The sequence below is a fragment of the Aythya marila genome (assembly GCF_965140915.1).
Source record: "Aythya marila genome assembly, chromosome: 18".
NCBI classification, from domain to species: Eukaryota; Metazoa; Chordata; class Aves; order Anseriformes; family Anatidae; genus Aythya; species Aythya marila.
In genome coordinates this window covers 9,534,934-9,554,930 of record NC_139059.1, presented here as the reverse complement: position 1 = coordinate 9,554,930, position 19,997 = coordinate 9,534,934, and the positions used below count along the sequence as shown (strand labels likewise).

At 64.7% G+C, this 19,997-nt stretch overlaps 1 protein-coding gene across 1 annotated transcript; it reads right to left on the bottom strand.

Moving 5' to 3' along the window:
• Nucleotides 1–95: 95 nt before the first annotated feature.
• Nucleotides 96–9,428, bottom strand: GRIN2C (glutamate ionotropic receptor NMDA type subunit 2C; the record flags this gene model as incomplete). Its single annotated transcript, XM_082774581.1, is given in 13 exon segments — nucleotides 96–1,463; nucleotides 1,819–2,051; nucleotides 2,461–2,648; nucleotides 3,093–3,253; nucleotides 3,495–3,724; nucleotides 3,813–3,938; nucleotides 4,787–4,940; nucleotides 5,028–5,196; nucleotides 6,100–6,311; nucleotides 6,919–7,033; nucleotides 7,510–8,102; nucleotides 8,977–9,404; nucleotides 9,407–9,428. Coding segments are annotated over 13 exon segments (3,999 nt in total).
• Between the last annotated feature and the right edge of the window lie 10,569 nt (nucleotides 9,429–19,997).

The following is a 19,997-nucleotide window of genomic DNA, read 5'->3' as shown; positions in this document are numbered from 1 at the left end:
AGCCACCGGCTCACCCGCGGGGAAGCCAAGCAAGGGGCACTTTGCTTTCCTCCCCGTGGAGAGGAGGGGAGCAAGCACGGCCCCCGCGTCCCCCCTCACACCTCCGACTCCAGGCTGGAGACCCGCCGCCAGAACCCGCCGGCGCAGGGGCTCGTCACCCCGCGAGCCGCCAGCCTCTCCGGCCCCACCGCCCGCAGAAAGCCCGGCTCCCCGCGCCTCCCCCAGCCTCTGCAGGCTCCGTCCCAGCGCCCCGAGCCCCGGCCGCCCCCCAGCACCCCAAGGTGCTCGCGAGGTGGCGGGGACCCACGGGAGAGGTGCCCTAAATAGAGGGGAAGGTGAGCGCACGAGTCCACATAGGCGTAGGGCGCGCACGCGGTGCCGCGGGGCTTTTGCCGGCACGCTTCCCGGTATGACGGCAGCCGTGCCACGGGTGAGCTCAGCGCCCGGCCTGGCCCCACCAGCCGCCCGGCGGCCTCGGGGCAGTGGGGGCCGCAGCTGTGGGCGGCCTCGGCTTCGGGGAAGAGGTCGGGGATGTCGGTGCGGGCGGTGGGTTGGTGGGTGCCGCAGCGTCGCGGCGCCGTGGCTCGGTGCTTCTCGCCCCGCTCCCAGGACGCCCTGGCCGAGCTCGCCCGGTGGCTCGGATGCTCCCGCTCCGCTCTGCAAGTCCTGGCGGCTTTCGGGAAGGAGCTGCGGGCACAGGCGGGGGGCAGGGAAGGGTTTCCCACCTCCCTCCTCGTCTCCAAGGTGGGGAGCAGCCGGGGCACTGTCCCCGAGCCCTGGTGTCCCCCATCCACGTAGAGCAGGGGGGTGTTGGGCAGCCGGTCCCCCCGCTTGTGCTCCCTGTAGATGTCCGGCAGCGGGAGCTCCCTGGGCGGTGTTGGGGTGCCGATGGGGGCGCCGATGTGGTTCCCCATCACCGTGTGCTCCCCAAAATCCTCCTCCGGTGCCGTCTTCTCCAGGAGATGAGGCAAGCTGCCCACCACGCAGCCCCGGGGGGCTTTGTCCCCGGCACAGCCCCCCCGAAACTTCAGGGGGTGAAGGACACGGGGGACGCGCTCGCTCGCTGCCCTCCGCTTCTCCTCCCCGGGCAGCCGCGAGTCCACGGGGATGGGCAGGGGAAGCCCCGGGGGGGGCCCCTTGGCAGCGTGGGCTCTGCCCAGCCTCTCGGTGGGGGCCGGGCCGGAGGAGAGGCCCCGGTGGGTGCCGGTGCTGTTCTGCACCACGAGCTGGGGTGTCCTGAGCGAGAAGGTGGTCTGGAGGTGCTCGCTGCGGCTGCTCCAGTCCTCGATGGTGCGCGTGGCGTGCTCCAGCGAGCCGCCCACGCTGGCCGTCGACACCATGTCCTTGGCGGCCTGCAGCATCTTCAGCACGTTGGCTTGGGCCGAGCTCGCCGTCACGTCAGGCGTGGGCGCCCGCCCGGGGCTGGGCAGGGTCTGCACCCCGCTGAAGCAGCTGTAAATGCCCTGCGGGGAGAGCAGCGACCGCGCACCGTCAGCAGCCCTCCAAGCCATGCAAACATCCCCAGCACGAGAAGTCGTTTGGGTGGGATGGGAAGAGCCAGGAGCTGGCCTGAGATGGGTCGATTGGGTGAAGGCAAAGCCAAAATCTCCATGTGAGCCCCCTGCCCCACCTCGGGGTGGCTCCTGTCCCCCAACGCTCACCCAGCACCACCCCAGGCACCGAAAAGCCAGCAGAGACCAAAACCCCGATGCAATGTCCCCTCCCTGGTATCCCCTCCCTGGTGTCCCCTCCCCAACGTCCCCTCTCCAAAGTCCCCTCCCCGCCATGCCCAGCACCACCGGGGCAGGGGGCACGCACCCTGCTGATGGCCAGGAGGAAGTCGAGCTTGTGGGATTTGGGGACGTTGTGCCGCAGCTTCCAGTAGACGAGGTGCTCCCAGGCGAAGACCAGCAGGCTGAGCCCCATGGCCACCAGCAGCATGTAGAAGACCCCGGCCATGTTGTCGATGTCCAGCTTGCTGCTCATCACCTCGTTCTTCTCGTTCTGGCAGATCCCCGACAGCCACACCGTCTCCAGCTTCTGGGTCTCCCCTAAGGCCGGGCAGAGCCACAGGGGGGTGAAAACCCACCGCGGGTACCCAGCACAGCCCCCGGAGGATAAAATCCCCCCCAACCCACTGGAGATGCCCTTGGCTCAGCCCTCAGCCTGAGCATCCCCTGGATCCTCCAGGATTTCTGCCATCTCATTTGTCCCTTGTGCCAGCCGTGCCCTGTCCCCTCCCCACATCCCAGCCCCTCCGATTTTGCATATGGCCATTTGGGATTTTCCAGCCTGCGAGAAGACCCCCGAGGGGATAACCCCCACCCGCCCAACTGCAGAACCACAGCCTGGTTTAAAGCCACCTCGAAGGTGCAACCCACCTCCCCCCAGCCCCTTGGGACCACCTTCCAATGACCCACAGAGCACGGGACCCCCGAGAAGCTGCCCCGGGCACCCCACCATCTCCCAGGAACTGCAGCAGGGCCAGGTCGATGGCCCGCTTCCAGCGCGAGTCCTTCTGCAGGGCGATGCCGTAGCCGGTGGTGGCGAAAACCTTCCCCGAGCCGATGGTCACCAGCTTGCAGCCCTCGTCCTTGCCCGCCATGTAGTTGAGCACGGCCGCGTCGTAGATGAAGGCGTCCAGCTTCCTGCCCGCCGCCGGGAGGGACGGGTGAGGGGGGGTCTCGTATTGGGGGTGCAGACCCCTTTTTGGGGAGCTGTGCCTCTTTCGGGTGGCTGTGACCCAGCGGGAGTGGATGGGGCACTTTTTGGGGGGGTCTTAAGCCCAGCTTGGGGAGCCAAAAACCCATCTGGGGGTGAGGAGCCCAATCTGGGGTGGACACATCCTATTTGGGGGGGGCTGTAGGAAGCTCTATGCCCTCTGCATGGGGTTGTACACTTTTTTGGGGGGGTTATATCCCATTTGGGCAAGCTTTATGGAGCCAAACCCCATCTTGGAGAGCTCCCTTGGAGGGGCCGACCCCATTTCAGAAGCCATGCCCCCCCCGGGAGGATCGCCCCGTGCCGCGGGGAGCCATACGGAGCTGTGCTTCACCCAGGGGACCCCCACCCCAGCCCGGGGGGGGCCGTACCCCATCTTGAGGCTGGTGAGGGCGTCCTCCACGGAGCGCTGGTTGTACTTCACCATGTGGGTGTGCATGTCGGGGTAGTTGCTGCGGATGTTCCTCTCCGTGCTGCCGTTGGGGACGGTGCCGAAGCGGAAGGGGGGGTACTGCTCCTGCGGCTTCTGGAACTGCAGCATGGAGCCCAGCAGCTCCGTCACACGGGGACCGTGTCCCCCCCAAGTCCCCCCATGGCCCCACCAGGTCCCCCCGTGTCCCCACTACGTCCCCAAAGCCACCCACCCCTCCTCCCACCCACGCACAACCAGGCTGGCACAACGATGCGCCCCCACCTCGCCGGGGGAAGGTGTCCCCACCCAGATAACCTTAATTTTTGGGGGAGGACCCAGGGGGAGAAGCGTGCACCCCCACCTTCCTGTCGCTCAGCCCCGACACGGTGTCGATGTACTGCTCCTGGATCATGAAGGCGGCCAGGTTGGCCGTGTAGCTGGCGAGGAAGATGACGGCGAAGAAGGCCCAGACCAGCACCATGATCTTGCTGGTGGTGCCCTTGGGGTTCTCGATGGGCACCGAGTTGTTGAAGACCAGGGCCCACAGCAGCCACACCGACTTGCCGATGGTGAAGGAGGGACCGCCCGGCCCTGGCAGGGATGGGGGACGGAGGGGACAGGCGTCAGCACGGCCGGGGACATGTCCCCCCCACCCCACAGCTGCCTCCCCCCCTCTCACGTTTGCCGCTGGTGAGGTTCTGGTTGTAGCCGACGGGGCTGAAGTACTCGAACACGAAGACGGTGACGGCCACCACGGTGAGGCACATCACGAACATCATCACCCACACAGCCGGGCTGTAGGGCTCTGCAAAGGGCAGCGGGGTCCCCATCGGTCCCGGGACGTGGCCCCATATCCCCATAGGGACACCCTGGAGCCCTCCCCAAAAGCCTGGGCTCGATCTCCCGAATATCACCGAGCAGATCCTCGGTGAGCCGAGGGGGACGGGGGATGCTGCGAGGGGGACGTGCTGGAATACCATCGGCAGGGGGATGCTCGTGGGATGCTGCTCACCTCTGGGGCCATCCGTGGGGGTTTCCCATGGGATCAGAGGTTACCTACCCCCTGCACTGCCCCCAGGCTCGACAGGGGATGTGGGGGGCGCGTGCTCAGGGCCACCCCTGTCCTCCGCCGTGTTCCCAGCAGGAGCCCGGCCCTGCTCCGGCCAGGCTGGGCTCTTGTCTCTGTGCCCCCACGGAAAGCCTCAAGGACCCCCCCCAGGTTTCCAGCCTGAATTTCGTGGTGACCTTGGCCGCTCTCCTCTCCTCCCTAGGCTGCAGTTCTGCTCGTTTAAAACTCACGGGAAATTTTAGCCCCAGTGGCTGGGACTTCCCAGTTTAGGTTGGCTCTGGCAAGGGCAGCAGGGGGCTCGGGTCCCCAAGCAGGGCTCTGCCAGCGAACCCCCGGCTCCTCTGACCCCAAACCTTCATCCTGCCTCTGCCGTGTGAATAACTACGAGGAAAACCCACTCCCCGCCCCAATCTCCATACTAACGGGATTACTTGGGCAAGAGGAGGAGAAAGCCCCGATGCCAGCACTGCAACCTTCCCCTGTGGCTCGCAAACAGGATTTTTTTTTTTCCGAAAAGATTAAAACTCAGCAACATTTCCCACCCGCCCCTGCGGGAGGGCTGGGGTCAGCCCGCCTGCGCTCACCGAGGAAGGCGGAGGGCGAGACGGTGCCGTTGCTCCTGGCCACCATCACGCTGATGCCGGTCTCCACGAAGGGCACGGAGAAGTCGACGATCTCGGAGCGCTCCTCGTTGATGGTGAGGGAGCCGATGGCCATGTCGGCACGCCGGTAATACACCTGGGGAGGGCAGGGAGAGCTCAGGGCAGGAGGAGGAGGAGGAGGAGGAGGAGGAGGAGGAGGTGGAGATGCCCCGTGCCCCCCTACCTCCCCGATCATGCCGTTCCACACCCCGCGGACGATCTTGCCGTGCTTGCCGTTGGTCACCAGGTAGAGGTCGTAGGAGAACTTCACCGCCTTGGCCAGCTTCTTCAGGATGTCGATGCAGAAGCCCTTGCAGCACAGCTTGGTGTAGGGGTCCGCCAGGCCATCGCCGCTGAAAGTGCAATGAGAAAATGTGGGTCCAGGTCCCCACGGGGGTGCAGAGACCTGAGCTGTCCCCGGGACATCCTCTGGGGCCTCGCAGGCACCGCGGGGCTGGGGAGCTCGGCTCGCTGCAGGGAGTGCGGGGGGCAGCACGGGAGGGGAAGGGGAAGAGGAAATGGGAAGGGAAAGGGGAAAAGGGGAAAAGAAGAAAGGGGAAGGGGGAATAAGAGGAAAGGGGAATAAGGGGAAAGCAGCAAAAGGGGGAAAAGATGAAAGGAGAAAAAAGTGGAAAGGGAAAAGAAGAATTGGGAAGAGAAAGAAAGGGGAGAGAAGAAAGAGAAAAGGGATAAAGGGGAAAGGGAATAGGAAAGGGGGGAATGGGGAAGGGAGAAAGGAGAAGAAGGGAGAGGGGAAGGAGGAAAAGAGAAAGGGAAACAGGGAAACAGGGAAAGGGAAACAGGGAAAGGGGAACAGGGAAAGGGGAACAGGGAAGAGGAGGAGCAGGAGCAAGCGGGGAAGGGGAAGGGGAATGTGAAGGGGAAGGGGAAGGAGAAGGAGAAGGAGAAGGAGAAGGAGAAGGAGAAGGAGAAGGAGAAGGAGAAGGAGAAGGAGAAGGAGAAGGAGAAGGAGAAGGAGAAGGAGAAGGAGAAGGAGAAGGAGAAGGAGAAGGAGAAGGAGAAGGAGAAGGAGAAGGAGAAGGAGAAGGAGAAGGAGAAGGAGAAGGAGAAGGAGGAGACACTGATGGTCTCCCCCAGCCCCCAGTGGGTAAGCACGGAGCCTTTCCCAGCACCAGGCAGGCAGCGGGGCCCCCTCCTGCCCTGCCTCCAGCCTTGTCCCAGCTGAAGCCAGCACCTTCCCAGCCCCTGCCCGTGTCCCGGGGGGTGGCAGGGACGGGGCCACCAGCCCAGCTCACCTGGCGGAGGTGTTGGTCTGCTTGCGGCAGGGCACGGTGTTGCGCACGCAGACGCCGGTGCTGGGGTCGGTGTTCTCCACGATGACGAAGGGCCGCTCCTCCAGCGTGGCCACCGTCAGGTGCCGGTTGTCCACCACGGGCTGCAGGAAGGCGCCGTAGCGGGGCCACACCGGGTACTTCATGTGGATGATGCCGTGCTCCCATTTCCCCACCTGCCCCGGACGAGAGGATATCATCACCAGGGGGGACATGGGGGGGTCCCCGTGCCCTCGGGGCTCATCCCCCACCCCAGAGCATCGTTAGGTTGGGGCTCAGCCACGGTGAGCCCGAGCCCAGCTCCCCCCTGCTCCGGTTCTTTACACCGGTGTCCACAGGCTGAGGGTTTTTTTCTTGGGGTTACGTCAGCACCAGAGCACAAAAGTGGCCAAATTTCACCCAAAACTGTTTTAAACTGGAAAATAAAACACCTGTAGAAAGCTTGTTTTGGGTCTAAGCATTTGCACGGCCAGAGGCACCGGGCATGGCAGAGCACCGAGGAACCTCAGCGGGGTGGGGGCCACGGGGCTGGGAAGTGCCGGACACCTCGGGGTGCACGATGCTGCACGGGGAGGCTCATGGGGGGGAGAAAATGCATCTGCAGGGGGAAAATACTGCGGGGACAAAGCCAGGGGCATGCGCCGGGGCTGGGGGATCTGCAGGGCCCCCATTTGGCAGGGACAACACCAAAAGAGCCCTGGTGTCAGCCGTGGGGCTTGCATGGTTCAATCCAGTGTGTGTTTTGGGGGGGTCCCGGCCCGTGCCCGGCCCTCGGGCTCCTACCATCTCCCAGAGCCGGTGCTGGTTGAGCGAGATGACCACCATGGTGGGCCGCACCAGGTAGCCGCCCTCGTTGAAGGAGAAGTCGCGGTGCTCCCACGTCACGTTGAGGAGGTGCCTGGTGGGGACACGGCGCACGGTGAGCCCGAGCCCCGCAGCCCGCACGGCCCCGGCTCCCCCTGCCTCCAGCCGGGGTCCTGGGTCCCAAAAACACCAGGAGGAGATGTGGGGCTGGGAGAGGAGCCCCGCTTTAGCCTCTGAGCAGTGGGGGGGACCAGGACAGCCCTGCCTGCGAGGAGGCGATGAGGACGGACCGCTGCGGGGTGAGGAGGGGCAGAAGCATGGCTGCTGACACTGCAGCCCCCAAAGGAGCCCTCAAAGAGCTTTAAACCCCTCCTGGCCCCCTGCCCCGTGGGCTTCTGAAGCTGCACAGGAGAAGCCAAGAGCTGCTCCAAGACGCAGGAGAAGACACCAAGCCCAGAGGCACCACCACCACCCCGCTGCCCGCCAGCTCCATCGCCCTCCCTTCCCCTTCCCCTCCCCTCCTCCATCTCCCCACACCCCCCCCACCACGCCGAGCCCCCCGGGCCTCACCGGTAGAAGCTGCTGTTGGCCACGGTGCCGGCGGGCGCCCGGCAATCCCTCCCCACGTCCGGGAGGAAGCCGTGGGCTCGGAAGAAGCCGGCCGCCCCCATGGCGATGATGGCCACCCCGTCCCGCACCTTCTGCCGCAGGCTGAGCTTCCAGCTCTCCGTCACCACGCTGATGAGGCCGACGGGGAAGGAGGCGGGCGGCAGCTCCATGTTGCCCACCGTCAGGCTGGGCACGATCCAGACGTAGCCCGGCCCCACGAGGCCGGCCTGCTCGGCCATGGAGAAGAGGAACTCGGCCTCGTCCCGCGAGCAGTAGGCGATGAGCACCTGGGCGTCCAGCTGCCGCAGGAGCCGCTGCGTCCTGGAGCCGCTGCGCTCCTGGCTCATCTCGAAGGTGAGCACCTCCTGCAGCTCCCAGCCGAAGTAGCTGGCGTCCGTGAAGGCGCGGATGACGTCCAGGAAGATGTTGTAGCCCGGGTAGAGGCTGGTGATGACGGCGAAGGAGCCCCAGTCGTATTCCTCCAGCACCTTGAAGATCACCTGGATCTGCTGCTCGATGGAGACGCCCAGCTGCAGGAAGGCCGAGCCGGGCTCCTGCGGGACGAGGAGGGATCAGGGGGTGCTTGGCACCACGGCGCCCTTGTAGACCCCAGTGGAGAGCTGGAGGAGCTATGGGACAGTGGGTCCGTGGGATGGGGACACCCAAAATGGGACCAGTTCATCCCCACAGGATCTGCCGAGCCGTGACCACCACCCCACTGCTCAGGGCCAAGTCTTCGTGGGTTGTTGGCCAAAACCCATCCAGGGGTGTCCAGCAGAGGCCGGGCACTTCCCGCATCGTGCCGGGGAGCAGCTCCCGCCCCGCTACCTGCAGTCACCTCCCATCGCCCGCCCCACCTCCACGGCCATCTGGCCTCTCATTAACAAATCTTAATTGAGCTGATTCTGTCTTAAATGATGCAGCGAATGGCATTTGCAGAAGGTCACGAGCAGGCAGCAGCGTTTCGCCACGCAGACCGCCTCCACCTCCAGATTTTTTTTTCCTTTGAAGCCACAGATGTGCCCAGAGGGGGCTGGGGAGTGGGGGCATCACCCCCTAAACCCCCTCAAGGATAGCTGCAGGACACCAGCCTACAGCAACGGGGTGGATCCAGACAAGGCCGCCTCACACACTGCCACCTACCCGGGGAGTCTGGTGCCGGCAGAGGTGCAGAGGGGACATCCAGGGGGTTTAGACCCCAGAGCACAAAAACAACCCCTAAACAGCTTGGGGGGGTGGCCAGATGTTTGCCCCTGCCCTGAAGAGCACATGTTCTGATGCTATCAGGTGGAACCAGCACCAGGACCCCCCCCCAGGTGCCGGGTACAGGACAAGCACCCAGGGAGGGGATGAGAGGGGGATGAGCCAAATCCTGCCTGGAAAGCCAGGGAGTCACCCCCCAGGGAACAACCCCGGTGAAAGCCTCACCTTCGGGGTGAGGACCACCGCAGACCCCCCGCTGATGCTGATGACGGGGACCTGGGTCTGGGAGGAGACGAAGTCAAGGATCTGCGCCACCGCCTCCGTGCCGACGTTGTCCTCGAAGACGATGCCGTGGATCTTGTGGCTGGCCAGGACGCTGCAGATGTGGGTGAGGAGGCTGCTGGGGTTGGTGTCGTTGACGATGACGGTGATGGGGTGGATCTCCAGGGGCATGTCCAGGAAGCTCTGGGGGCTCAGGCGGGAGCGGATGTGCAGCGGGTAGGACGTGCCCCCGAACACCACGGCCACGTTGACCACCGGCTCCTCGGGGCCAGGCAGCAGGACGTCGCTGAAGGCGGCTGAGCAGCCCAGCACCAGCGACAGTAGCAGAGCGGGTGCCGGCGCTCTGCCCATGTCCACCGCCGCGTCCCTGCGGGGACGGACACAGCCCCTCGCATCCAGCCCTCCGCCAGGACCCCCGCTCGCCCAGACCCCCCCTCTGTGCGCCACCCCAGGGCGGGTGACCCCCATAAACGAGGGGACCCTCATCCTTCGGAGGCTGGATGCGGTGCAGGGGTGAGCACAGGGCTGCATCCCCCAGCTCAGCCCCTTTGGGGGTGCTGGTGCCCAGTGCCACAACCCCACAAATCCTTCCCATCTGGTCCCTGCTTCCCACCCCCTAAAATCCCCACCCCACCACCTCCATCCCCTTCCAGCCCCACTGCCCTCCTTCCCCTGCAGGCTACCACTGTCAGGGTGCTTTTTCTTGCCCCCTTGGCAAGAGGTGGCAGGAGCTAGAGGTGGCAGGAGGAGCTGGATGCTCCTTCATGCCTCCCTCCGCAGCTGACAGGCACCTGAAATATTTAAGGGCTGAAAGCTGGTGTCCCCCTCCGCACCCTCCTCTGCAGCGCAGAGCAGCTCCCCAGCCAGCCAAAGGGGTTCGAGGTGCAGCGGGGCTGGGGACGGGCAGAAAGAGCCCCTTGGCTCCTGCCCCAAGCCCCCACCAGCTCCGTGCTGCTGCCGGGGAGGCTGCCTGCCTGCCTGGTGCCTGCAAGCACCAAATTCCCCCATCAGCGCCTCCTCCGCCAGCTTCGACCGTGCTGGCACCCAGGGTGAGCACGCAGGGTGAGAGCAGCGCTTATAGAGGGGAGAAAAAAAAAAAAAAATCACCTTTAGCTGCCCGCCAGCAATGCAGTATCTGATTTTTGGCTCTCCAGGGCTGGTAGTGACCCCTTCCCACCAGCCACAGCTGCTTCACTGGGGCAGGAGCCCCCCTGCACCACGCGTGCCCTGCAGGTGCCCTTCTCTCCCTCTGGCCCCGGGGCTGTGCGAGGTGGCCGAGCAGCCAGGGGAGCTGGGAGCCACCCGAAAGGTGCCCTTGTGGGAGGATTCAGCCACACGGAGCCCTGCCTCGGGGCTCTGCAGCGCCTGCCACCCCAGCGCATCCAACACGCCAGCCTGTGCCAGGGGGTGACGTCCCCCCAGGGATGTGCACGGTGCTGCTCCCCTGTGCCGGAGCTCACCCTACAATTAAAAGCTGCAGGGAACGCCGACTCTGTTCCCTCCCCAAGCCCTGTTGCCCCAGGGCCACCACCGGCCACGGTGGCGCTGGCCATGGCCCGGTGTCACTGCGTGCAGCGAGGTGCCAGCTGCCAGCTGGCGTTCGGAATCGTCACTGGCAATTAAAAGCCAGTGCTGCTTAACGAGCCCTCGGCACAGCCCGAGGTTGGGGCTGGATTCGGGGTGCGGGCTGCCCTGGGGACCCCTCCGCGCCGTGCCGATGCTCAGCCCCTCAGCACACAACTCCCTCAGTGCCAAAAACACCGCTGGCATTTGGGACAGAAACCCACAAAACGACCCCAAGGAGTGCGCCCTGATGCCAGGACCCAGCTTCGCAGTGTGGGCATCAGCTTGGGGGCAGGGGCACGGCCACCCCTGGCACCCCACCCCACGGCACCCAGGGGTGCTCCCTGCCCTCCCGGCCCTCCTCCCGCCGCCCCGCACCGCGGCAGCCACGACGCCAAGGCGATGGCCACGGCCCCTTGGCCGGGGAGGGCGGCCGGTGACTCATGTTGGCACCGTCCCACGCTACGGCACGGCCGGGCTGGCCCGCGCCACCCGCCCCTCGCCGCCATTCCCGGGTATTTTTAGTCCCGAGATAAATAATTCATCGGGAATCCGGCACCGGCTACCCGAGCGGGGAGGAAGGGGAGCAGCACGCCACCCAAAACAAACAGAGCCGCCCTCCCAGCGGCTTTGCCCGGCTGATTCTTCCTCAAGGACGTTTAAATATACCCCGGGCCCTCGCGGTGGCTGATCAGGCTCCTTCCTCCAGCCCTGGCGCTTCTCCCATGCCCAGCCAGCACGGGACGGCCGGGTTGCAAATCCTCCTCCTCTTCCTCACACCTGGGCTCAGGGGAACTCCTCCGGCACCGGTCAATCCGCACACAGACTCCAAAAAAACCCTCCTGCAAAGCCAGGTGCTGCCTGCGAAGGGGCTGCTCCCAGCCAGGCTCCAAATGGGGATGGATTTGGGGAAAATGGACCGAAAGCGAGCCCCTGGCCCTCGCTCCCAGAGCACGGTGATGACTGCAGGGACAGGAGGTGGGCACGGGCACAGAACCGTGTTGAGCCGCTGCTCAGATCACCGGGGGAATAAATCCCCATCCTTGCCAGGGAGCCAGCGTGGAGGGGCTGGGGCTGCGGGGCTGGGGTCGGAGCAGCAGCGGGGTGCAGCATCGAGCCCACTGTGGCTTCAGAGGAGGCTGGCGGGGGCTCGAGGCCGGCCGAGCCCCTCGGGCAGCTGGTGGGGCTCAGGTCGGGGCCAGTCCCGCTCCAAAATGTCCGGGTTTGGGCTGCAAAGCGCAAGGAGGAGCTGGGGAGCAGCCAGCACGGTGCCCCACAGCTTCTTCTTCTTCTGGGGGGGGTGGGAAAATGGGATTTGGGGGGAGAAGGCGAACACAGGAAGGCTGCTGGAGGCAGAGGAGGAGGAGGATGACTTGGCACGTCCTGCTTGGTGCCCCAGGACACTTGCTGAACCCCGCTGGCTCCTCTGGTCACCGTGCACCTGGGGCACAGCAATGCCACCTCCCTGCAGCCTCCCCGGGGATGACAGGACACCAACGGGGCCGCTCCGTGGCTTTTTGGTGCTTTTGGGGTGTTTCTGGCAGCTTTCCTCTGCGCAGCTTCACCCGAGAAGCCAAGCGCTCGCAGAAACCTGCTCCAGGCACTGCTCCAGCCCTCACCTTCCTCCACCTCCCGAAATGTTATTTTAATGCAACAGGGAAAGTTTGCTCCTGGTTTTAAACCTCCTTCCCCCATCCCTCCCTCCCCTGCTCCGAGCCCCAGCGCAGCCAGGGCAGAGCTCCTGCAGATATTTTGACCTCAGGGAGGGGAGAAATAAAACCCCGAAACGCAAAGCACCTCCCGAGGAAGAGAAACCTTATCCCAAAAATAAAGCCTCCGAGCCTGAAAACCACGGGGAAGGGACAGCGCGGGCAGGGGAGGGGATGGAAAGGACAGAAGGAAGCGGACCCTGGCGGGGATGGATGCTCGGGGCACTGCTGGGGGTGGGAACCGGGCTTGGTGCTGCCCAGGGACCTCAACGGAGCCCCCCAAAAGAGGAAAAGCAGCAAAACCTCCCCAAAACCTCCCCAAAACCTCCCCAAAACCTCCCCAAAACCAACTCTTGGCTGGAGACCTGGGGATTGTTGGGGGGGGAGAAGCGGCGGCAGCCAGCGGCGAGCGCCGTCTCCTTTCAACCTTCATCCTCCAGCACCCAGCATCACCTTCCTCCTCATCACCTTCCTCCTCATCACCTTCCTCCTCCTCCTCCTCGCCGGGCACCAGTTGCGGGCAGGGTCCCGGCGGACCCCGCACCCGCACGCACCCAAACGCAGCTCAGGAAAGGTCGAAGCTGGATTAACCCAAAATAAACCCCCAGCGTCCTCCTCCCGCTGCGTTACGCAAGGTGCCGGGGGGACGGGGCTGGGGGCACCAAGGGGGGGCCCTTTATTTATTTTTTTTTTGGGGTGGGGGGCTCCCTCCCACCCTCCCACCCTCCTTAAAAACAACCCAAGCTTAATTTTCATCCTCACCCCGGGACGTGGGGATGCTGGAGCAGAGGGGACGGGTTGGGAAACAACCCAAGCAGCCCCCCCCCCCGAATAAAATCCCACCCGACTCCCCCCCAAAAGTTCCTCCCGGTGGCAGCGGAGCCCGTCGGGGGGCTCGGCCGCCCCCAACCCGCCCGGTACTTACGGGACCAGCGCTGCTCCGGCTGCCTACATGCCCCGCACCTCCGGGGGGGGCTGCACGTCCCGGGGCCGGGGCACGGCTCCCAGGGCCCCCCCCCCGGCACGGGGCAGCCCCCGGGGGCAGGAGCGGTCCCCGGTGCGCCCGGCCCGGCTGCGGGATGCGCGGGGGAAGGGGAAGGGGAAGGGATGGGGTGGGATGTAGGGTGGGGAGCCGGGGGGCCGGGGGGTCGGGGGGGGGTCCAGCGGCCGCCCGTCGGTCCCGGACTCGTCCTTGGAAGAGGAGGAGGAGGAGGAGGAGGAGGAAGCTCTGCAGCTGCGGCAGGGATGGGAGCGGAGGAAGGAGGGAGCGGGAGAGGGGTGGGTGCGCAGGGGAGGGGGGGCCCGAGCTCGCCCGATGCCAGCAGGTGTTTTTGGGGATTTTTTGGGGGATGGGGAGGACAGAGGGGACGGGCTCCCCCCCCCCTCCCCTCGGCTTCATGCCGGCCGCCCCCCCGTAGCCATGCCCCGGGACGGGCCGGGGGGAGCCGGCGGTGCTGGGGGCCGGAGGCTGGGATGCGGGCACGGCCGGGGCCGGGGGGGGCGGAGGAGGAGGAGGAGGAGGAGGAGGAGGAAGAGGAGGAGGAGGCTTGGCAGAAGGACGAGACAGATGTCCTCCGGGCTCCTGCCCTCCTGCTGCCACCTCGGGGCTGCCCGCAGCCCCCTCCCCGCTTTGCGCCTTTGCAGCCGGCGGTGGTCCCAGGCTTGGGGCGCGCAGGGGGCAAAGCCCCCCCCCGGCTCCCCCCCCCCCCCGACATCCCCAGGAGGGCAAAACAACACCAGGAACACCACGAAACGGCACAGCCCATGCAGAGCCCCCCGTCCCGTGTCCCCCCCATGTCCCCAGCCGGGCATTGCCCCCCTGCAGCCCACCCCCAGGGGCACCCGGTGGGTGCGCAGGGCTTGGGGCTGCACTCGGCTCCCGTCCCCCCCACTTCCACCAGTACCTCCCAGCCCCTTTGCTGATTTAACTGGTGGGGACTGGTCGGCCACCCCCAACCCCCGGTGCTCCCCAGAGGGGCACAGAGCAGCCCCGGGGCCCCCATCGGTGGCAGGGGGGGCGCAGAGAGCAAAGCCCCCGCAGGCAGCGGCAGCCTCCAGCTGTCAGCAGGAGCAGCATTAAGGCGGCGGCTGATCCCTGGCACTGCCTGAGAGCAAACCAGGCCCGGGGGGGGAAAAGGGGGGGCTCCAGGGAATGAAGGGGGACATGGGCAGGGGCCCCGGTGGGGTCCCGTTGCCCCCAGGCTGGGCGCTGCTGCCTCACGGCCCCAAAACCAGGCTGAGCTCTGCAGGGGTGCTGGTGGCGAGACCGCAGCTCCCCGTGGGGCTGGAGCCAAGTTCGGGCTCTGCCAGCAGGGCAGCTGCTGCAAACCCTCAGCGTGCCCCGGCTTGGAGACACCAAAACACCACAAATCGTCCCCAAAAGCACCCGCACACCTCCTCCGGCACCGGCTGCATGAGGTGCCCCAGGGGAAGGGGACAGTGCCCGGCACGGGGCCACGGCCACCCCAGAGCAAAACCTTTAGGGCAGGGGGGTGGCTGCCAGCCACGGTGACACTGTGGCCACCTGCAGCACCAGTGGCACCAGCAGCACCAGCAGCAGCACCAGTAGCACCAGCAGCAGCAGCACCGTTTCCCTGTGCCACCAAACTCCCCACCATCACCAACCACGATCCCAGTGCCCATCCACGTCCCTCCCCACCACGGTTCAATGGCCAGGTTCAGTACCCGCAGCACTGCCGGGGTGTGGAAAACCCATTCCCAGAGAGGTTTTATCCTACAAACCCCGGTGCTCGCAGCTAGCCCTGGGCTGGGAACACGGGACCTGCCTGTCCCCAGGGTGCTGCCCAGGGGCTGCCAATGCCCTGGGGGGTGCTGGAGGTGCCCTAACGCAGAGCATGGAAACTGCATTTTCCTCCCGGCCTTTATTTTAACAGATTTACAAGCAGCAGCCTCGTCGTCTGCAGGAGAGCTTGCCCAAATCCCCACGGCACCAGGGTTTTGCAGGCTCGGGGACGTGGTGCAGGGACTCGGGGCTCAGCCCCTGCCCAGCCCTGCCCGGTGCAGGCAGCGAGGCCTCTCCCCTGCCCAGGGAAAGGAGATTTAGGGGTTAGCAACAGGTCACTGCTGCCTCCGATCCTTTTGCCATGAAAACAAAAAGGTTTCAACAGCCCGAAGGAGAAAGCAGCACCTCGGCTGCGATTAACCCCTTCGTCCCCCCCTCACCGAGGCCTGGACTGGGATTTTCCAGAGACCTGGGTCCTTTGGGGCTGGCATGGGATCCCCAATCCGCTCCCTCTCCCCAAGTGCTCCTTGGCCAGCCCCATGGGATGTTCCTCCCCCAGGGGCTCTGCTCCCAGCCCAGACCCCACCTGAGGGACAGACAGACGGACAGACGGACAGATGGACCCGGCACACAGCCGGATGCCTCGCAGCGGGGACGAGCAGCTCAGGGGGTGGTGACACCCGTGCCACCCCCACGGCCACGGCTCCTGTCCCCTGGGAGCCACGAGCAGCTGGAGGAAGCATCCAGCTCCGCTGCTGCAGCGGCGAGGAGACACAGCGCCGGCTGACGGCTTGTCTGCAGCCCCAGCTCCTGTGTGTGTCTCCAGCTTTCCTGGCAAAGCCCTTCAGGGTCTTAAAAACAAACAAACGAACAAAACCCACAAATTTTAATTTTTTCTTTTCCCATGCAAAAATGAAGATTTCCCCCGACGCAACCTGCTCCCGGGTCTGTGCCGCACGGTTTCGTAACGCAGCCCCAGCTTCGGGAGCTGCCTTGCAGCCATCAGAAATGCCCAATTTCAACAAGTCGGCAACACAAATCCTGTTTGCAGCCAGAACCACTGCCCTGGCCGTTACAAAGGTCAGCCTGGAAAAAAAAAAAAAAAAAAGCACTGGCTGCACCCCAAGATGACCCTTAACACCTCCAATTTCCCTGGTCCCTCGGCACCACCCTCCTGGGGATGCTGCGCACCCGGGGCTCCCCGTGCCAGCCCCAATTGAACCTCTCATCGGGCTGGCTGAGCCTTGTGGGTGAGCCACGTGGCAGAGAGCAGAGATTTAGCCCCAGATCTGCACCGCCCTGGTCCTGACTGCTGGGTCTCCCTCCTTCCCTCCCCTTCCAGACTTCGCCAAAAATACTGTGGTGTGAGACCATCCATGCCTGAACTGGGAACCGACCACATGTTGTCATCCAGGTCTCGTTAGACACCGAAATGCAGGTGAACATCGCCTTTGCGGGAGCCCTGCTGTCTGCCACGTCCCAGAAAAGCATTTGGGGCTTTGGGTGGATGCAGCAGGGCACGCGTGGCACGGCCCCGCTCTGCCCAGCTTCCCACCTGCAGGGTAATTCAGGGATCTGAAATAAACGGGGAGGCTTTCGGCCCTGCAGGGATAATTCCTCCCCTCGGTGGCAGCTGCCTGCAGGGCTGCCCTGGAGTGGGGGAGCCGAGGCAGTGGGAGCTGGGGCTGGACATGGAAATTTCCCAGGGAGGGAGGAAATGGTTTCCTCCTGGGGCGTCCCTCCAACAACTTTTTTCACCGCCTTTCCCTAAATAGCTCCTCGGAGCAGCTGCTGTGACTTCTCTCTGCTCCCCTCCCAGCCTCAGCAAAGCAGCTCACAGCCCTATGTCCACAATGAACCCCGAGGGGGGAACCCTCCGGCCCCATTCCCATGGGGCAGCGTGAGGCACGGGTGCCTGTCCCTGGTGACTGTGGCATCGGTGTGCTCAGTGGCACAGTGCCTGGGGGAGCCGGGCATCTCGGCCCCGTCGTGGTTTGGGGCCTCCAAAATACTTCGGGTGGTGCAGAGCACTGGGAAGATCGGGGCTTTAAGGGCAGGAGTGGAAATTGGGAGGCTGTGGGGTTCTGGAGCCACGGATGTGTTTGGGATCCTTTTGGAGAGGGGATGAGGTTGTGCCGAGAGGGAATGGGTTCCCTTGGGGCAGCAGGGAAGGGCATTTGGGAACCCCAGTGAGTAGTACCCCAGCCTCATCCCCTTTCCCTTCCCCATCCCTGCCTGGGGACAGACGGATGGGGGAAGAGGAGCTGTGTGTGGCTGGGGGCTGCCTGGGCACCGCCTCTGCTCCCCTCCAGAGCCGGCGTGCCTGCAAAATTGTGTATTAGCCACGCCGCCGAAAACCCTTTTTCAACCAATTTTCTGGTGGCGTGAGCTGGTTTCTAAATGGCCCCTCACCTCTCCGCTGCTGGGCCAGAAACCCAACTCAAGCTTTTTCCCTTACGCCAGGACACGGGCACCCTGCTGGCTCACGTGCCCTAAGGGCTGGTTCGGCCTGGTAGCAGAGCCAGAGCCTGCCCTCCTCGCAGGTGTATCTGCAGCGTGCAGCACCCCCAGGAGTCCCTGGCATGTCCTGGATTTGTTTTTTTTTTCCCATCTTCTCTTCCAAGCTGCCCCAGAGCCCGTGCAAGGCAGGGTCCCTTGCCCACAGCCCACCCCGGGTGGAGCAGAATTGGGCCACGCAGCTCTAAGGGATGGGGAAACTGAGGCAGAGGCAGGGCAGCACAGGGGGTGCCTGGAGGACACCGGGGGGTGCAAAGCCCCGAGAACAGAGCACCCCACTCTGTGCAGCCAAAGCACCCCACGGCACCAGGCTCTGCTCCGTCCCCAGCTCTTGGGGACAAGGGTGGCACGGGGGGAGCTGCGGGAGGGGACAGCCCAGCGGGTCTCGAGGCCATCCCACACTAACACTCCCTGCCAGCCTCAGCAGCTCTGTGAGGTTTCCTCAAAGCTGAACCGAGCCGTAACTCATCGGGGCAGGGAAGCCCACGTCACGAGCTGGCAGCGATGCCGGCAGCTTTTCAGGCCTCCTTCCAAGAGCAGGCAGGTGTCACCCGCAGCGTCACCCTCCCGGCTCCTGAAGTGCTTTCAGAGCTGCTGCTCCTCCTCCTCGCTGCTGGGGAGAGCAAAAGCCCAGGGGGAGGCTGCCCCGTGCCAGCACACGGGCAGCTCCCTCCGGCCGTGGGTGCTCAGGCAGGCCGTGCCCGCTCCCACCTGGTTAATTCTGCTCCAAAGCAGCACCCAGGGGTGCGCAGGAGCCTGGCAGGGTGCCCGGGCTGCTCAGACAGCCGGGAAACCCCTGGGGTGCGGGACCCCCACCTTGGGGACCTCTTCGCTCCCCGTTCCCGGCCTCCCAGCACCACCTAATGACACCCTCACGGGGAAGGGGGAGGCACCCAGGGCCCTGGAGAGGGGCAGGGGGCACCCGACGGGGATGGGGAGGTGGTGGGATGGGGAGCCGGGGCAGAGGAAGGGGGAGCTGAAGGTGCTGAGTAAGGATTTGCAGAACCACAGCGACCCTTCCTCTGGCTGTTGGGCTCCGATCTCCATCCCTGCCCTTCGCTGACCTTGATCAGCCCATGGCTTTCCCACAGCCCAGCACAAATCCCGGGGCATTGGCTGAGTTTAGGACTGAGCAAGGACATCAGGCTCGGCAAGGAAAGGCACGGACCCTTCAATCTGTCGTCACAGCCCCAAACCTACCCTGAAGCATCACCTGCTGGGGAACAGCCCTTTGCCGTGCTCGGAGCAAGCACCATGACCTGGAGCAGGGCTACAGAAACACCTCGACATCGACATCCAGGGCTGTGGGGAAGAAAACCCCAGGGAAGAGCCAGCCCAGCGCTTCCTGGGGGTTTGAGGCAGCCACAACCCCTTCAGCTCCACATTTCTGCTCCCCCAGCCCCTCCACAGCCCCCTTCCCGAAGTGCTTTTTCCTCCGGCCCCAGAGCTGATGTAATCTGCTGGAGCTCGGCATTAGGACGGCATCAGCCCTGAGACGTAACCAGAGCCACATCACACCAGCAGCTGTTCGACAAAGGCTTTATTGCTCGTTTGCATACGAGCTCCCAGCACCACATTTCCTGAGTTTCTTAATGAGCTTGCAAATGAGGTTTAAATAGAAAAGGAAGGGAAAAAAAAAAAAAAAAAAAAGAAAAAGCCACTGATTTTCCTTGCTAGGCTGGGACCTAGGCGGGCGTACAGTGCCGGGAGTAGGAGCTTGACCCCCAGAGAGAGCTCGGAGGTGATCACAGCTGAGCGTGGAGCTGAGACAAAGCCCTGCTGGGTGCCCCGGCTTGATTTCCTCCCTGCCTCCATCTCTCTGCTTCTGAAGCCCAGCCCCGAGGCACAGCCACTGTCACTACTGCCACAGGTCAGAGCCAGGAGCGGTTCCAGGCTTGGAGGCGATGGCAGCGGGTCGGGGACAGCGGCAGCGTGGGTGGCAGGGCGGCAAGGGGAGGGGGCCACGCTGACCTGGCCCCTGCCCGGCAGATAAAGAGGGGATTACGGCTCACGGCTTGTAATCTGGCTTAAGACCTGACACCGTCACCACGGTCAATTTGGGCTAAAAGAAGCATTTAATAAGCCCTGAGACATACTAGGAAAAGAAAAAAATCCTAATAAAGAACCAAAAACCCACCCAGCACCAGCGAGTGAAGTGCACGGAGCGAGGCAGCGCTCGCACGGTTCGGTGCAGGCAGGTCCCAGCACACGCTGCCCTCGTGGTCCGGACCAGGACCATCACACGCTTGTTATCCCGCTCCGTTGGGGTTTAATCGTGGGAGGCAGAAAGGGAATTAATGCCCGTGTCTGTTTGTTTGGGGCTCCCAACAGGCCGGCAGCAAACGCTCCCTCCCGGCGCTCGGGGAGCTGGCTCGCCTGGGGACACCGAGAGCGGAGCCGCGGCGCTCAGCTGGCTGCTCGCGAGGGGACAA